The 18,734-nt window shown below is 43.6% G+C and overlaps 2 protein-coding genes across 7 annotated transcripts in view; one reads left to right on the forward strand and one right to left on the reverse strand.

Moving 5' to 3' along the window:
- Positions 1–375: 375 nt before the first annotated feature.
- On the forward strand, positions 376–17,783 carry SYT15 (synaptotagmin 15). 4 transcript variants are annotated; one of them, XM_053388263.1, is made up of 9 exons: positions 377–722; positions 6,830–7,007; positions 9,450–9,592; positions 9,970–10,265; positions 10,737–10,907; positions 12,758–12,878; positions 13,714–13,893; positions 13,989–14,128; positions 15,915–16,011. In XM_053388263.1, the coding sequence occupies exons 1-8, from the start codon at positions 716–718 to the stop codon at positions 14,120–14,122; spliced, it is 1,230 nt and encodes a 409-aa protein (XP_053244238.1). In that variant the 5' UTR covers positions 377–715; the 3' UTR covers positions 14,123–14,128; positions 15,915–16,011. The 4 variants fall into 4 exon arrangements, with proteins under 4 accessions (XP_053244239.1, XP_053244238.1, XP_053244241.1 ...); XM_053388264.1 differs by lacking the exon at positions 15,915–16,011 and having other exon boundaries at positions 376–722; positions 13,989–14,133; XM_053388266.1 differs by lacking the exons at positions 377–722; positions 6,830–7,007; positions 15,915–16,011 and adding exons at positions 8,591–8,664; positions 17,697–17,783.
- Positions 17,341–18,734, reverse strand: part of SHLD2 (shieldin complex subunit 2) — a 30,653-nt gene continuing 29,259 nt past the window's right edge. For all 3 annotated transcript variants that reach the window (XM_053388259.1, XM_053388260.1, XM_053388258.1), the window contains one exon: positions 17,341–17,865. In XM_053388259.1, the coding sequence (XP_053244234.1) occupies positions 17,693–17,865 (173 nt within the window). In that variant the 3' untranslated portion in view covers positions 17,341–17,692. The remainder of the gene's footprint in view (positions 17,866–18,734) is intronic.

The raw sequence follows: 18,734 nt of genomic DNA on the forward strand, positions 1-18,734 counted from the left end.
TAGCCTTTAATTGGATCAAGGTTACGTCAAACCATCAAAGAAATCTCTTATTTTTCCACTTACTTGAGAAAAACCAAACAGCATATCCCCAAAAGGCCTCGGGGGCTTTGTTTCAAAATACAAGGCAAGGCAATTTACGCTTCTGGCAGTTGGCCCCTCCTTGCCAATGTTTTTTGTCAGGATGCTCTGAGGACGCCAACCCTGCGCTTTCCAGGAAGGAAGGGGTGGCTGCTGGCAGGGCCCACTTGCATTGTCCCTCTCTTAGATTCCTTAGACTTGCCAGGTCTCAGCAGCCTTTGAAATCTCAAGGAGCAACTTGGTGACCAGGAGGAGGAGCTGTTTATTTATTCAACATCCACAGGGAGACTAGGAGGAGAGGTAAGGAGCTGTGCAGCGCAGCCAGTCCTTGCTGCCTCCCTCCCTCTAATCTCAGGTGATCCAGATCCATGTGGGAAAAAGTTATCAGCTGGCACCTGAGGTTGTCAGGGAAGGAGAGACGTTGGGGGTTTGCTTGGCCTTTTCTTTATTTTTTTATTTGCTGTTACTGCCAGCCCCAGCCCAGATGCAACTGCCCCAGAGAAGAGGGAGAAAAGAACAGCTGCTAGGAAGAAAGGACTCTGAAACCTCGTTGGGTAGATGGGAATGATGAAGCTCTAGGCTGCACAGCTGGAACATCCGTGAGAGAGAAAGTATCTCTTCTGTATTCCTAGGACCCATGTCTGGTAAGTAGCAGCACGTGGAGCTGTGGTGCACAACTGGGGCAATTTTGCGATTGGAGAAGGGGGTGAAGGAAGAGAAGAGCGCAGTGCAACTTTCATAGAATTGTGGAGCTGTAAGGGACCCCAAAGTTCCTTCATTTGGAGTCATGAAGCTCCTGTCTTTGAAAGTGTCACTGGCTTGGGCAATGCTGTTGAAAGAGGTGTTGCAGGGGGAGCAGCCTGTATTTGCCTGTGCTTAGGAAATGCCTGGAATTTCAGCCAAGACAACCTCTTTGGAGGTGCCGATGTCTCCCTGGTGGAATGCCAGCAGCCAGGTTTAATCTCCCCATGCAACAATTAAGCTGCCGATCTGCTTTAATATGGTATGGTATTGTTTCATTAGGCACTTCTTGGTTGTCAGATGCTTTGAGAGCTCTTTGGCAGAAAACCGTCGCAATAACGAATACTAAAAGTTGCACGCCATGCGCTTTTCGTCCCTGTGGCCAGGCGCAACTTGCAAGGGAGGTGAGGGCTCCTGTATCATGGAGAGGTATGCAGAAGCAGGAAACTGATCAGAATCAGCTCTCCCCCCCCCAAAAAAAACCCACACATGACAAGCTGCACCTGCTGAAATTCCTGCTTCTCTACACCTACTGGAGATAGAGGCAATGGACCACTGGACTTTGTGCTTTGGAATTTTGTAACCCACCTGTTACAGCCACAGTATTTCAGAGCAGCCTCGACAGATACATTCCGAACCCACCCGCTTCACCTGCCTAGGGTCTGGAGCATCCTATTTCAAGAAACCTTAGATTAGAACAGGGTTAGCCCTGTAGATATTTGTTGGACTCCAGTCCCCATCAGCCTCAGTCATCGTGGCCAATGGGCAGGGGTGATAGGAACTGTGGTTTAATGCCTTCTGAAGAGCCACAGGTCACCTACCCTTGGGTTAGAAGGAGAGAATCCCAGAACCTTTGCTGTCATTTTTGTCTATCAGGATGTTGCATCTGTATTTGAATTCTTGCATTGCTTTTACGTACACTGTCCTGGGAACATGCCTGAAGGGTGGACTAAAACACCCCTTTGATAATGTAGAACAAATAAAGCCTGTGCAGCTGTTGTAGATTTCAATGCTACCTGTTTCTCCCCCTTGCATCATGTGCTGGCAGTGCTTTTCTTTCTAGAAGAAAAGGTGCCAGAACTCACCTCAAATAGACCTTTACACTACTAGTATAGGTGACTCCCCATTTACGTGGGGGTTCCGTTCCGGGCCCCTGGGTGCATACACGAAATCACTTATAATGGGCAGCACCCTGGAGAGTCCTAGTGGCTCACAAGGAGACCCCCTCCCGAGCCCAAAGAGGAGGAGAGGAGGGTCTCCTTGCCAGCCAGAGGCTTGTTGAGGCTGGAGATGCTTTTCTTGGGGATGGGGAAGTGGGAATAAAATCGTTTTTGGGTGGGGGAACTCTGCAGGATCCCACCCTTCATTCTGTAGGGAACCCATGTTTCACTCATTTCAATGCTAAGACAATGATTTGTTTGTTAAGTTAAAGATATGCTTTAAAATGTCCTTGTCTTCTAACCCGTTAGCAACGGCTTCAAAGCAGAGCTGGCCATACCGTTAGGCAGAGTGAGATGGTTGCTCAGGCAACTGATTTCAGATGTCATGACGAGGCAGAAAATTGTCAATGAGCTTGAGACTATGCAAACTTCAACTTACAGGAGTTTGGGATGAGAGACCAAAGCAGATAAATGAATACACAATAGATATAAAATTGTGGTGTGGATCATCCCAAAGTCCATGGAAAGGGTATTGCCGCAGGGCAAGAAACTGTGTGAACAAAATGGACCCTTTTCAATTAAAACAACAACAACATGTATTACCTAACAATTGCCTGGAACGGAGCAGAAACAGAAATACAGTATGTGTGCAAATTCATCCATAAAACTGCTAGCACCTTTGCAAAGCTAAGCAGGGTCTGGTATGGCTGCAGATTGGATGAGCGACCATGTGTTGAAATTCCTGCATTGAAGGGGGTTGGATGACCCTCGGGGTCCCTTCCAACTCTACAATTCTATGAAGTAACACACAACACGCTAACAGTACAACCCTATATATGTCAACACAGATGTAACCAACATCATGTTCAAGGGGATATATTACCAGGAAAGCGGGTATAGGGTTTCAGCCTAAATCAAGTGTGAAGGACCACTAGGGACCACCCCTCTATACCTTACATTCCCTACCTACTCGGATTCAAAATCAGCTCTGGCTTCCACTGGATTGCTGGCAGAGACTCCGGTAGAGTAAGATGCAGCTGCACAAATTGGCATTAAAATGTCTTGCATCCTTTGATAAAACGATCTTTTGATGAAGGGAAAAGAGGTGGCAACAGAGGGGCAAGTTGGAGCTCCTATCAAGCCAGAGATGGATGGAGAGGACTCCTGGAGGAGGAACCTGGATGCCTAGTGACATCAAGCCTTTGTGTGATGGAAAGAGGCATCCTGAGCCCATGAAGGGGGTAAGGACAAACAGGGAAGCAGATCTCAACCCCTTTACCTAAACGTTTGCTTACCTGCAAGCAGGGACGGTCCAGGAAGGGAACATCAAGAGGCTTTCCACCTTCTTCATGCCTCCCTGAGAAAATGTCTGAGTCACAGCTGCTAGAAACGGGGTGGCCGTGCCTGAACAAGTGAAGAAAGGACTGCACTTACTTTTTGCAGGAGAGCTTTTGAGTGGGTTCCCTGGCATGGACTGGGGTATTTAAAGTGTGCTTTAACACCTAATGCCTGATAAAAGCTGTTGAGCATTCCCAATTATTGTGTCCATTTGTATAGAGGAAGAGGAGAGCGGCGGGAACGGAAGAAGTCCCTTTGACATGCCCTGCCGTTGGGTGCCCAACATCAACCATTAAGACTTTTCGAACAGCTAGCATCCTGGATCATGAAGCGAGATGTTACGAACAGCTATTAAGTGATCATATTTTATTTAAGCGAATTGCTTGCTGGTGCTTAATGATGTTTTCTCAATATCTGGAAGACAGCCCATTGTTCTTAATAGCTCATTAAGGTTGAAAACTGCTATCCGCCAGGAAACATCTCCCATGCATGGTGGCATTGAAGCTAGAATTCAGCAGGATGTGAAAGGATAAAGTGGCAGTTCAGAGTTGAAAAGTGGTTTTTGACAGAATGGTCGTGCAGGTGAGCATTGCTTGAGGCATGAGCCTTGGTCAGGGATTCAGCCTTCCTCTGAGATTTAGGAGGAACCCATTCTTCCCATGGACAGTATAAGGCAGTTGTAGACAGATTTGCCTATGCTCCCCCATCTATGAAGACTTCTGGTTAGTTGCTTGCCTTGTGACAGGTACAAAGCTCCTTCGCCTCCCTTGGCTGGAACAATGCTGGAGGAGAAATTGGCACCAAATAAAGCACATTTTTTAAAAAATCCAAGCATTTAAACAGGACATGCCAGGGGCCTGAAAACCTAGATATGATTTGAAACCAGATATGAGTGTTATTACAAGAGTGGAAGCATTGGCTTTGGTTGTTCGGTCAATCAGTATGCACACTTCTGACTTTTGTAGTTGGTTTGGGAGGATTTGTGATCTGTGGTTTAGTGGAGCAGGAGGGGCAGGTGCAGAATTATTATTATTTTCGCAGATGATACCATTGCAAGACTGGTAATTGCCAGTGCTGTGACCTTGGGGCAGGGGAAAGGAAAGGAAAGGAAAGGCAGGCACACGGTCGCTTTGTTAGGTAGGCTTAGACCAGTGGTTCTCAAAAGGTGTGGCAGGAGAGAATGGCAAGTGTGGCAGGAAGATTCAAGAGCAATCAATATTATATTTTAGGAAAGAGTCATGTTCTTATGTAGCTGCATTGTTTCATATTTTCCAAATGTCCCGTGATCATATTATAAAGCAGTTGTGTTCTATGTTATGAATCAAGCACTGCTAGGAGTTGTGTCTTTTTGTTTTGCAATGTATTTCGATTCAATAAAAAGTTCGGTGAGGTGTGAGCCAATTTTTATTCTGAAAGCGTGGCCCAGAGAAAAACGATCGGCTTAGACGGTGAGCAGGCCAAGCTCAGCCAGTGAAATTGATGGTTGATTTGGAGTGTGACCCCTGACCAAAGTCCAACATCCTAAACCCTATATACCAGCTCATGCATATTTTAATCTCCTTGGGGGTACAGTATAGCAATGGACTCTCACAGGGACATGAGAAGCTAGTCCAAGTTAGTCCATTGGTTCATTGAGCTCAGAACTGTCCATACTGCCTGGCAGAGGCTCTCCAGGATTTTAGACAGGGCATGTTTCCAGCCCCCTTGAATGTGCCAGGGATTGAACCTAGGACCTTCTCCATGCAAAGCATGGACTGCAACTCCCATCATCCCTGACGATTGGTGGTGCTTGCTGGGGCAGATGGGAAATGTAGTCCCACAACATCCGGAAAGTGATGTTCTGCTGAAGGCTGCTGCTGCCTGTCTGCTCCTCCATGCCCAGTGCGCATATTTGCAAATAAATGGATGTTGCCAAATACTGCAGAATTCCCATCCAGAAGGAAAACGCAGCAATGCTCTTGGAACGTCACTTTGCTTGGGGAAATATGCAGTGAATAACAAAACAATGCCCTGTTTCTCAACAACATGCAGGTTTTAAAAAGAAGTCATGCACGTTTTTTCCTCTGCACAGAAGTTCCCACATCATTTTTTAGTGCTAGCTGCCTTCCTGATTTATTTCCTGATTTGTATCGCCTCATTCTTGGATCAGATAGGGCAAACTTGCTCTTAAAAACCAGTGAGCCAAATGCTGCTTCCATTGCCAGTGGCGTAAATCCTAAGCACCTCTGTTTGGACTCCGCAAATTTACTCCGGAATTGCACCACCGTGAATGAAAGCGCAGCTTGGCCTTGAGCCACATGGGTGGGTCAGATATGTTTAAGGATATGATTAAGCTGTGGGCAAAGAATTGGTCACGTCACACTTGCGTAAATGTCAAGTTCTGAACCTCTTCAAGCGCACACAGTGCAGGCTGTATTATGCTGTACTGTCACAGATATTGTAGCTAATGGTATAGGCAGAGGAATTATTCCACTGCTCATTCTGTCTACCAGACACCTTATTACTGGTGTGTGGACTCTGATTTATGTTTGGGCCCTCGCCTCCACCTGGGAAAGAAGACAGAGTACACATTTGCACGTGGCACAAAGTGTATGCAAATCTTACGTGAATTTGTGTCTTCTTTTGCAAGTGGCTAAAAAAATATTATGTAAAACTTGAAATTTAGCCATTGAGAGGCCTAAACAGTATCTTATTATTGTACAGTGGTACCTCGGGTTAAGTACTTAATTCGTTCCGGAGGTCCGTACTTAACCTGAAACTGTTCTTAACCTGAAGCACCACTTTAGCTAATGGGGCCTCCTGCTGCTGCCACACCGCCGGAGCACGATTTCTGTTCTCATCCTGAAGCAAAGTTCTTAACCTGAAGCACTATTTCTGGGTTATCGGAGTCTGTAACCTGAAGTGTATGTAACCAGAAGCGTATGTAACCCAAGGTACCACTGTACATTAATCTACACTCCCTGTTGGCATCTCTGGGTGGAAGTATACATGACAAAGTTCTCTTATGCTCTTCCTTGATCACCAAGATTTCAGATGGGGCAGTTCTGGTGGCTCCCCATGCCCCTGAGGTTCAGCTGGCTTTTGTGAGGGACTGAGCCTTTAGTGTGGCAGGCTGTGCCTTATGGGAACTCCCTGCAAGTAGATGTCCATCATTAAACCACCTAGACATCTTTACTATGTGTGGAAGGTGAACTGATTCTGCTACTGCACTGTTGTAGCTGGGGTTGGGGCCTTGCAAACAAGAGAACGACCCAATTCCTGTGACTCTACTGCCATGCACCTGCCTGCTGCTCATTCACATTAAACCATAATTTGGTACTCTCACCGCACAAGAAACATTAACCAACTTTAATTATGCAGCCTGAATCTCCTGGCTTGTGAATGAGTCCCACCTGAAAATAGTGTCAGTCTGGAAGTTCCATGTTCTAAATGTAAGCTTCCATTGTAAAACGAACATCTGAAATCTTTTGCTCACTGAAGTGTTGGTGTGTGTGTGTGTTTTGCTCAATCAGAACAAGTAGCTGCTGTTGCTGGAGGTGTGATCGGAGGCATCCTTCTGTTGCTCCTTCTTGGGATAGCAGTATACCTCTTTTGGAAGAATGTGTACTTCAAGGCTTCTTATGAAGAACTTACTAATCCCGCTTCCCCAGTCCAGGCACCAGTTCGTCTGCAGGAGCCAAATGTTGCAAGGTAAATAGTGTATTTTATTTTACAGTGGTACCTCTGGTTACGAACTTAATTTGTTCTGGAGGTCCGTTCTTAAGCTGAAACCGTTCTTATCCTGAGGCATGCTTTCGCTAATGGGACCTCCTGCTGCGCACGCACCTCTGGCACGTGACTTCCATTCGCATCATGGGGCAAAGTTCTCAACCAGGAGCAGCTGCTTCCGGGTTAGTGGAGCTCGTAACCTGAAGCATTCGTAACCAGAGGTACCGCTGTACTTTATTTTTACGTCTGCTGTCAGTTATCAGATTCTAAACCATGGGGCAGAACATGCGACAAGAGACCCATATTGTCAGTGGCTCACCCATTCCAGTGATCCACTGTTTATAGATCCCATGAACCAATGATCTTTGCCACTGGTTGTGTAGAACCAAATGGTGAAAATGTATACCTTTTGATGTGCTTTATTTATTGTTTATGACTTTTGTTAAGTTGGTAATTACGTAAATCTTGTCATGCTGTAAGCCACCTTGAGCATTGTTTTCAGTATGGAAAATGATGATGATGATGAAAATGTTCCGGAAGGCCTGCAAACGCCATCTTGGCTGTCAAGATAACACCAAAACTACCGTAATTGATATCAAAGCAAGTGAATAAATATATGTAAGCTCATTCTTACATATATTTGAAAGAATGCTTTGGCTTGCTTTGATGCCCTGCTTATCTGTGGATTTGGGAAGCTTGGTGATTGGCCTAGGGATGGGAGCTAGTTGTGAGATTTGGATACCTTCCACCTATGCCCTCATCAGCAGGTGAACTGATGGGAGGTTCTGGCCAAATTGACATAGGCTGTTTTTGTGCAAGGTAATGATGCATAGATGCTTTCTTCGGCAAGTCATTACAACCTCTTGCTGCTTTGGTGTCTGTCCTGAGTCTGTGCTGTAAGTGCACTCCTTCTCCTAATAAAGCACTGGAAGTGAACACTCTGACGTTTTATTTTATTTTATTTTATTTATTTTATATACCACCCTATACCCGCAGGTCTCAGGGCGGTTCACAGAATAAATAAAAATGTAAAACCACAAAATACATAATCAAAATAAGAGTAACAACCACCCAATAACACACACACACACACACACACATTATTCCACTGCTCTTGGCATGACAATCCTACTTTCAATAAAACAGCAACATACACTTGTTAATGTGCTAAGTTGCATCTCAGTGTTTCACATTTGCCCATATAAGATGACAGAGAGTAATTTATTAAGTGACTAATTCTTCTACTTGGGGTGGGGAGAAATACTACACTGACAGAACATGTGGATGTGTTTCCTACTATTGCTAGTAGAAAAACAAACTAATACAAGAAACATCTTTTTTTAAACGTGAACACAAAATTAACAGAAAACTAACCAAAATACGTTTTATATAGAATTAAGACTAGAAGAGAAATAGGGATATGTAAAGACATATTTTGTTTGAAACTAAACTGCCATGAGAGTTTATGAGGCGTCTCAAATGTAAGTAAATGCTGTCATGAGCTGCTCATAAAAGCTGCTATGAGTTGACATCCTTTATGACATCCTTCTTTGGTATCCCTGCACCTCACTCACACAGGACCTCCTTTGGACCTGTGGATCAGGACATTAGTCCCACCTCTGGCTCCAGCATCACTCAGGTAACAATAAGTGGATTGTTGCAGTGTGGTCTGCCTCCATTCCATTCCCCCCTCCACTCAGTTTTCCATTCTTCCTTCCAACAGTCAGTCAACATCCTGTCCTGAGCATGATCAGTCTTTATCAGGCTCTTATTGGGGTGGGGTGGGGTCTTTTCCCCTCTTAGGTTCCCCCCCCAAAAAAACACTTTTGATACTTCTGTACACATCAGACTTTCTCCAAGTATTCTCTTTTTTATGAGGGTGCTGTTTTCGCTGCACGAGAGCTAACACTTGAAGATCTAAGATGATAGATAGATAGATAGATAGATAGATAGATAGATAGATAGATAGATAGATACATAGATAGATAGATAGATAGATAGAGTTCAAATTCTAAATGAAAGGTATTGTTTATGTGTGGAAATATCTGGTCGTCTCCCACTCCCTTTAAAAATTATTCTGATTTAGGGTAGAAGGGTTGCACTACTTATTGTCTTAACTGTTTTTCTTTGTAATAAAAAAAAAAACCGTAGTTCCTTAAAACCAAGGAACTATTTTTTATTTAAAAAACATTAAATTTGTTTACCGTATTCTTTCCATTTCCGCTAGATGCGTGCATGTGTATAAATGATAATGCAGCCGTAGAAAATGTCTAGAAAACAATGGTCACGTTCCATCTGAAACCAAGATCGTCTACCGATTTCAGCGGAGGAATTTAAGCGCACGTTTAAATCGAACAATGGGTTTATTTTACACCTTTTTTGCTAGCTTGATATGACTGACTCTGGTAGTTGTCTTTTCTGCAGGACGAAAAGCGTCCCCTTCATCGTCCCACCAAAATTTCACAGGCAAGCTTGGATTGATATGATAAATGGAGAACAAATTCAGGAGGATAGTGACCTCTATGTCACCCCTGACTCTGGGCCTCGATCTTCTTTCCATTCCTTAGGTAGGTTGATATTATTTGAATGAGTAAACTGGAATACAGAGTGTTAGAAATCTGGAAGCAGAATTGGAATTTGTCTGAACTACAGATGGGGTCTGTTGTGGGAACAGTGCAGGTTGTATACTGTTGGTGGAAGGAATCATGCATAAAAGGCATCAAGTTTCCCCCCAGATGAACCTAGTGTTGTTACACTTTGAATCTAAACCGTTGTGCCAAAGGTCAACACATAGTCTTATACATGTAATAATAATAATATAAAAATGCATTCACTGTAGTTTCAGAGTTTGCAGAGGTGTGCAGGTTCGTACAGGAACATTCCATTTTGTAGATCTGATATTCTTAACTCAAAGGATCTGGGTTGTTTCTTCCTCTCTGTGAAGCTGGTGCATACCTTGTCGGAGCCATCAACCCAGAGCTGTACAGATTTCCCGAAGACAAGAGCGAAACAGACTTCCCAGAGGGTAACATTGGTCGGCTTTGGTTCTCAGTGGAATACGAACAAGAATCGGAAAGGCTTCTCGTCTCCTTGATCAAAGCCAGGAAGTTGCAGTCTCCTTCCAGCTCCTGCAACCCTTTGGTGAAAATCTACCTGTTGCCCGATGAGAGGCGCTATCTGCAGTCTAAGACCAAGCGCAAAAATCTCAACCCCCAGTTTGATGAGAATTTTGTTTTCCAAGTAAGCTTTTATGTCAGTGGAATATTACATTGATGCCGGCCCGGCCCTCCCGTGAGGCAAAGTGTGGCAACTGCCTCAGGTGGCAAATTCTGAGGGGCAGAGCATGGCTAGAACTGTGTGTCATATGGTCTGTCCTATAACCCCCAAGCTAGCTTTCTGCCCTGCAGTGTGGTGGAGGACTCTGTTCCTTCAACCAGTGCTGAAGTAAAATGCAGCTACCAGTCTTGTCTGATTTTGTGCGCAGAATGGGGAATGCACCATCTTGTCCTTTGCCTCAGGCAGCAAAATAGCCTGCGCTGCTTCTGTTTTGATGTGATGTTGTAGATTCTTGCCTCCCATACTCCTGATAACTGAGATCCAAACTATACATTACACACACGCTTCTCTCACAGTGGTCAACTGGGAGATTATTTACTGGGGGAAATGAGACAGTTTAACCTCATTTGCAATGTTCTGTTTGCTACTATCCAGATTTCCAGTAGCGCCTTATACCAAAGGACGCTGAAGTTTTGTGTCTACCATGTTGACAAACAGAAGAAACACATTCTCTTAGGCCAAGTAATATTCCCTTTGAAAAATGAATCCTTTACCGGTGATGGCAAAGTGATCGTCTGGAGAGATCTGGAAGCTGATTCCCTTGAGGTAGGTGATTCATTAAAGCTTAAATCATTATCCTACCTTGAGTGTAGATAGGGGTGTTCTAGAAAACACAGCACACACTAAACTGTCAGATGGGATGAGCTAAGAAAATGTAAAAACACAGGGCAATCCTACACATATGTACTTCCCATTGAGTTCAGTGGTACTTTCTCCCATGTAAGGAAGATTGCCACCTTGGGATTCTTGTATAGCCTGATTTGTGTATCTTAAGGGTACAGTTCAAAATGCAGATATTGCAATTGTCATTTGGCATGATCTGGCCAAGAAATGATAAGCGTTTTATGGTCCCACCCAAGGTTCAGTTCCATCGAAGTCAACAGGATGGAACTGTTTCCTGGCTCACCCCTAGATAACCAGCCCTCACATGAATTCACATGGTAACTAAGCCCTTTCTGTGCTGCAAATTTAATCAGTCAGAATTAAAGTGAGAGCAGCCCCTCCCCATAAATGAAAGCAGTAACCTGAGAATAAGCTTTCAGAAAGCCAGAGACCCTAGTAGAAATATTTTTTCTTGTGCTTTTGAGGTAAAACAGCTCTATTATGAGTGGAGAGATTGTTCCTTAATAAATTTGAAATGGCAGTAGAGAGTGGGAGAAAAGGCTAGAATAAATGCACATTGTACAGTTTTGGAGCAGAGGGAAATAAAAACACACCCTCTAAGGGAAAGAGATCTGCACAGATTTCCTTCCTGGATTGGGAGCTGTGTGCACAGTTTTCTGGAGCAATATTCAGATGTCCATCCAAAGCTGATACAGATCTGGTGCGAATCCATTTGCACTAACTACCTGATGTTATGAGTCCTCAGGGGCTGTAGGGGCTAGAACCCCAGACCTTTCTTTAAAAGCTCCAGATCAGGTGTGGGCAACTTTTGGCTCTCCAGATGTTGCTCAACTCCAATTCCCATTAGTCTTAGCAAGCATGGCCCGTGGCTAGGGGTGGTTGAAATAGTTCAGCAACATCTGGAAGGCCAAAGGTTCCCCACACACCTGTTCCAGATCAACTAGTATCCTTAATGCCCTTTCCTACTGGGAGCGCATCAGACTCTTCCTTTCCGCACGTGCTCAGTCTGTGCATGAACCTGCCCCTTAACAGGGAAAGCAAGGTGAGGAAAGGAACCAAACTCCTGGTGCCAATGACAAGCACTACATATTCCTTCCGCATTTGTAAATGATCAGGCATGGATGGCAAACCTCTTCGCCTTTTCCTAAGGTATCTCTAATATCTATTGGGCACTGTGGCACATCCCTGCTCACATCCACAACATACATTTAAAGTGCATGGCTTCCCCCAAAGAATCCTGGGAACTGTAGTGTGTTAAGGGTTCTGGGAATTGAATCCTGTGAGCAGTAAGCTACAGTTCACAAAGACAACACCGTATTTTTCGCCCTATAAGACGCACCTGACCATAAGACGCACCTAGTTTTTAGAGGAGGAAAACAAGAAACAAGAAAGCAATGCAAAGCCTCTTGAGCGAAGAGGCAGGAGCGCTCCCGCTGCACTCAGGAGGCTTCGCGAGGCTATCCCTGAAGCCAGGAGAGCAAGAGGGATACCGTGCGCACCGATCCCTCTTGCTCTCCTGGCTTCAGCGATAGCTGCTCAGCCTGCATTCGCTCCATAAGACACACAGACATTTCCCCTTACTTTTTAGGAGGGGAAAAGTGTGTCTTATAGAGCGGAAAATATGGTATATGGTGTCAATATCCATGGTGTGGGAGAATAACCCTGTTCTTAAACTTAGTGGAGTAAGGAAAAGATTTGCTTCTTAATACTAAATTCTTGATAAAGTGCAGTTTTTACAATGCAGCTGACCAATATTCTTCTCCACCCCAAAGCTGCCTTCTGAACATGGCGACCTCCAGTTTTCTCTCAGCTACAACGACTATCTGGGCCGTCTCACAGTGGTAGTTCTGAGAGCTAAGGGCTTGAAGCTCCAGAATGAAAGACATGCTGTCGGTAAGAAACACAAAGCTTAATTGGGTTTTGTAGGAAATTAACCCTATTTACAGCACATTACTTGGGTCTCCAGCTGTTTTTGGACTACAATTCCCATCATCCCTGACCACTGGCCCTGCTGGCTAGGGGTGATGGGAGTTGTAGTCCAAAAACACCTGGAGACCCAAGTTTTGGAAACCCAAGACTGAATATTTCTGATATCAAAACAGTCCACTGTCAGGGACTGTGCAGAGGAGGAATGGTGGAGACCGCCTCCCCAGCCTGACCCTTCCAGAGAAGAAGACAGTTCAGAATTACAACAGGGGTTTGAGGGAGGTCACAGCTCAGAGGCAGATGAGGGGAAAAGCTGGGAAATAATGGGAGAGGAGGAACAAGAAGCACCAGCTGACAGACACAGTGTCTTTAGAAAGCATTCCAGACCTGCCCCCTCTCCCAGAACCCAGCAAGCACTGAAAGCAGGAGAGCAAAGAGCTCAAAGGCAGAGGGCACTTTTCAGCACTTTTCAGTGATGACGCATGGAGAGAGGGAAGGGGTGGAGACTCATTTGGGGCAACGCCATTGTTCTATGAGGCTGCATTTCCAAGCTTCTCTCTGTGAATATTGAATAAAAATAAGTTGGTAAGAACTTTTCCTTGTCTCATCCGTTCCTGGCAACCTGCTGTGGGGGTTGGCTCCTCTGCCGCCTGACATCCACTTAGATAACAGAGGTTGCATTCCAAACTGTAGTTCTTTGAGGTGCAACACTTGGAGAAGGGGGTGTGGGTTGTGGATTTGTGTTCCTCTGAATACTTCCAACCTATATCGAGTGGTTTACAGCCTCATCCCCTCATTCCAGGTGTATTTGTCAAAGTGTCACTAATGAAGCATAATCAATTCATCAAAAGCAAAAAGACCACGGTTGTTCCTGCATCCTCGGATCCATTGTACAATGAGACTTTCAGCTTCAAGGTGGACCAGCAGGAGCTGGATACAGCAAGCCTGAGCCTGTCTGTGCTCCAGGATTCAGAGGGAGAAGGTAAGGAGCTGTTTTCCACTACTGCCATCTGGTTAACTGCATACTATTCTTGCATAGCATCTGATGACTTTTCTCCTTTCTCCTTCCTGTTTTAGAAACTTCGCTGGGCCGTGTGGTTGTTGGGCCTTTCATGTACACCAGGGGCAAAGAACTGGAGCACTGGAATGAAATGATCAGTAAGCCCAAGGAGTTGGTGAAGAGGTGGCATGCTCTGTCTCTTAGCACCTGAAAGGTGGTGAGCACTCTTGCAAGGGATACCTGTAGCAAAGAGCTTTCTGCTGTGCTGTCTCCAGAACAGGTTCTTCAGATGTATCCTCAGCTTATGCCCATCACAGATGTTGGGTGACGTAGTGATCAAGACAGTTGACAAGGTTGCTAAAAGCGCCAGATTTCAAGGCAGCGTGGCACCTCAGATCTGCTCATTTGCAAAGTGGAATTTGATCCTTAAAATTAGGAGAGCCCCCAAATTAGCGTGAGAGTGTTGGCCACATATACCATAGACCACTGAAATTTCATAGAATTGTAGAGTTGGAAACGACCCAAGGGTCATCTAGTCCAACCCCCTGCACTGCAGGAATCTCAACTAGATTCTACATGACAGATGACTATCCAGCCTCTGCTTAAAAACCTCCAAGGAAGGAGAATCCACCACCTCTTGTGGAAGTCTATGCCACTGTTAAACAGCTGTTACTGTCCGAAACCTCTTCCTGATGCTTAGTCAGAATCTCCTTCCTTGTAAATTGAATCCATTGGTTCAGATCCAAGCCTCTGGAGCAGGAGAAAACAAGCTGCATCCTATGTGACAGCCCTTTAAATGTTTGAAGATGGCTATCCTATCTCCTCTCAGGCTCCCCTTTACCAAGCTAAACATACCCAATTCCCTCATCCGTTCCTCATAAGGCTTGGTTTCCAGACCCTTTATCATCTTGGTCCCCCTCCTCTGTACACACATTCCAGCTTGTCAATATCCTTCTTAAATTGTGGTGTCCAGAAATGGACACAGTACTCCAGATCTGACCAAGACAGAATAGGGCAAGAACATAAGATTCTACTGGCTTGATCCCTGTATTTTAAACCCTTGGTTAGGAAGCACTGTGCCATTAAGAGTTTCCTTAGCAATATCAATTAATCAAATGTATTAGGAGGTAAGTGCATTAAGGATATAATTGAGCACAGAAGGCATGTTATGAAAGCTAGTTGGAGGCACCACATCTGCAGCGTTCTGGCTTTGGAATCTCTGGCCTCATTTATTAGAGCCATTTCCATTATCTCACTGGTCTGAGGCAGGTGGACAAAGCTTCTGCGCTGTTCCGTCTCTCTGAGAAGATGGATTCTGCTACAGGTTGGCTAAAGGATTGTTTCATCAGTCACAAGCAGAATGATCATGGATTATACTAGTGCAGGCTTGCTAAATCACCAGGCTGTGTGCATGTGTTGTGCTAATGCAAAATGGTGAAAAGGAAAAAAAAGGGAAACATTATCCAAAGTTCCTGTTTGAGTCTAGTCTTTCTGTTTAGGTCAGAAAAAAAAAATTCAAGCTGTGACCATTTGTTATGTTCTCCTAAAGTCGTGCGCAAGCCACTTTTTAAAAAATCAGAAAAGGTAATTTAATTTCAGTAACTCACTCGAGAGTTCAGCTCGTGATATTTTCTAATTAAATTATTCTTCAGTGAAGGAAAAAAAGAAAATGAGGAAATGAAACAGGCTTCCCTTTGAAGCAGGATGCAGTGTTAATTAATGTGAAGCATGAAAGCACCAGACTTCAATCTTGGTTTCCATTGTAATTCTGAGTTGTATCTGCCAAAGTCATACTTGGGATGTGTGCACATTGCAGCCAGACAATTTATTTTTTCACTTTGTTTTGAAGCTGGTTTTTAGGGGGAAACACATCACACACACACACACACACACACATATATATATATATATATATATATATATATAGTTGATTAAAACAGTGAACTAACAAAAACAATTAAAGAGAGAAAATGAATAATAAAACTTTTTTTTTCTAATTACAGACTCCATATGGGAATGTGACCTCTACTGTTGGCAGCAAAATGCCTCTGAATACCAGTTCCTGGGAATCAAAGGTGGAAAGTGGGGAGTTGTGCTCAGGTCCTACTTTTGGGCATCTGGGTTGGCCGTTGTGAGAACAGAATGCTGGACTAGATGGGTCATTCGCCTGATTCAACAGAGCTCTTACATTCTTACAAAGGAAGTGAAAATCAAGTTTATTTATGTGCTGTTCTTACCGTCAGAGCAAGCTGAGAGCAGTTACTTGGTTTTTGCTTGAAATGAAGCACCGGTCATGTCTTGGGGTCAGTTATGCTTTGGTTATTAGTCTGTAATGTCTTGCATTATGTTAAAACAAGTGCTGTGAAGCCTTAGAAACAATGCATTTCTCTTGTCCCTTTCCTGTGTCTCTTATTATATATAAAAATACATTTTATGTGATTAAAAACAATTTGAACCAATGTGTTATTCTGGTAACTGTAGTCTGCTTCTCGCAAGATGCTAGGCTCTGTTTAGTGAGTTGGTGTCAGTTTAGGGCTGCTTCCTGCTGGTTCCTTATCATAGGACTGAGTTTGCCCTTAAGCATTGGCCTGTTGCAACACAATTAATTGTGAGACCCACACCCACCCCTTTGAGCGTTTTGAAAGCTGCCTCATGATGGATAGGAAGAATCCAATCAGAGAAGTTTAAAGGAAAGTCCTTGTATATTCAGGGAAGCCACTCAGATGGCAAAAATTGCACACCAAGTGGTTAACTGCAGCCAAGTAATTACTTCTGATTGCGGTGATAAAGCTTCTCAGAATCTCGCTCTGCATTTTTCCTCAAGTTACAACACACACTCAAGGGAGTCATGAGACAGAGCCATTCAGTGTGTGAGAAAAGGTCTCTAGCTTAGCCCATGCTGACTTCTTGTTGCTTCAGTTGTGGGCATTTGTTCTCATGTGACTGAAATGTCGGTGGGCCATTACAAACCATCCAAAGTTCACAACAACTAGAGGTTCAAGGATACACTAGGGGGAGGAAATGATTGTTAAAGCAATTTAAGGCTCACTGGGTAGAGGAAATGATTGTTAAAGCAATTTAAGGCTGTAGTTTAGACATTGATCCCCCTGCCCCACAAAGAACAAGCCTAATAAATGGATCTGCTTTTGTGGCGGTGGTTAGATTTCTATTAAATGAAATATAATTTAAATTGTTTTCTTTCTTTCTCTGAATGTTACTATAGAAACAAGTGTTTGCTTTGGAACACGTCTGCAATTCTGTAGTGACATTTAACTTCAATCCAGGAAATGAGAGATTTCTGGTATGAATGCAGAAGTGTTAGTCAACAGTTTTATTTGATTTGTTAAAAAATAGCTGAAGTCACAATCTGCAAGTCCATGAAAGGCTCTTCAGAGGAATAAAGAAAGATCAGACTCTGAAGTGCACATCTACTTTCAAAAGTGAATTTTATTATAAATATCACTGTGCAGTGGTAAAAAATGGTAAGAAAATTGGGGTTCATATGGAAGGGTGGAGTAGGGAAAAGTAGTTTCTTAGGTAAGACATTTAAAATGTTGACTGGATGTTTTCAAAATACCCCAATAATTAATCTTGCTTCTAGAAGAAAAATAATGGCAAGAGCAATATTAGTCACAAGAGCTAGTTTCATAATAATTACCCGAAGGATCTTGCACAGAAATAATTGCTGCTCATAAATAATACAAAGGGTATCTATAAAAATACAAAACCTGGGATATTTTATAAATCATTAAAAATAAATATTTCATTTCAGTATATATATTCAGAGATCAAGATGAAAATCCAGCAAATTGAAAGTCTTCTCCAAAGGGTAGCTATTTTCATCCAGTACAAAATGGCTCCTGATTTCCAAAATATAGGATGCTTGTGTGTCTGTGAGCAGCGAATGACACAGATCTGCTACTATCATGCCATATGTGGTCTCTAAAGAAGGCACTGCAAGAAACAATGAATGGTTCAAACATTATTATCACATGACACCTTTCCAGTTTACACTGAAGATAAGCTATTCAACCAGCCTCCTCATACAAGAACAGGAAAAATAGGCCCTAACAGGGCTCCCCAATAATCTTTCCTTTAGAACAATATGAAGCATTTTGTGACTTTCCGTAAAGCAGGGTAATCCATTCACAACTATCTAAAATTTAAAAATATATGTGTTCAAAAAGAGTGACATTGGATTCTTGGTCAATACTGAGGAAACCCCATGACTGTACGAGGGGGCACAGTGGATGCCTGCAGAATACTCACAGAAGCACCACCCCTCTCTCCTGTGGTTCTCTAAAGTAGAAGGGCTGATACACTGTTCAATGGCATTCAGAAGATGCAAAACTGTAGTTAATAATTCACTTAGCGAAGTAATCTACAGCCTGGTTAACACATAACATCAAACCATTGCTTGGACTATGGTTTGGTGCTCGTGAGTGCTTTACTCCTTCCTCATTTGTGACCACACCTCAAGGCCAAAGCTGGTTTGTGTGCTTTTGTTATAAAAGCAAGCCAAAGTAAAACAAGATAGCAGGGGTGCAAAGGGGCAAAAGGCAAATGTTGTTTTATACCATTTTTTTCTCATGCTAGAGCCAATATCTGCCTACCAAGATATTGTGAAAAGCAAAGGAAAGAGGCCTGAGACAGGGATAAGCACAAGATAAGGGCTCTAAGATTGTCAGGCTGCAATATATTTAGAAAACGGAGTAACATTCCCATTGGCCCAGTTTACCCTCCCAGACCACATAACCCTCAACTTACCTACCCATGAAACCTGCATGTTGCAACAAGCCAGGCTGGTTTGTTTTCCCCCACAC

This window comes from Podarcis raffonei, chromosome 5 (assembly GCF_027172205.1).
Source record: "Podarcis raffonei isolate rPodRaf1 chromosome 5, rPodRaf1.pri, whole genome shotgun sequence".
NCBI lineage: Eukaryota > Metazoa > Chordata > Lepidosauria > Squamata > Lacertidae > Podarcis > Podarcis raffonei.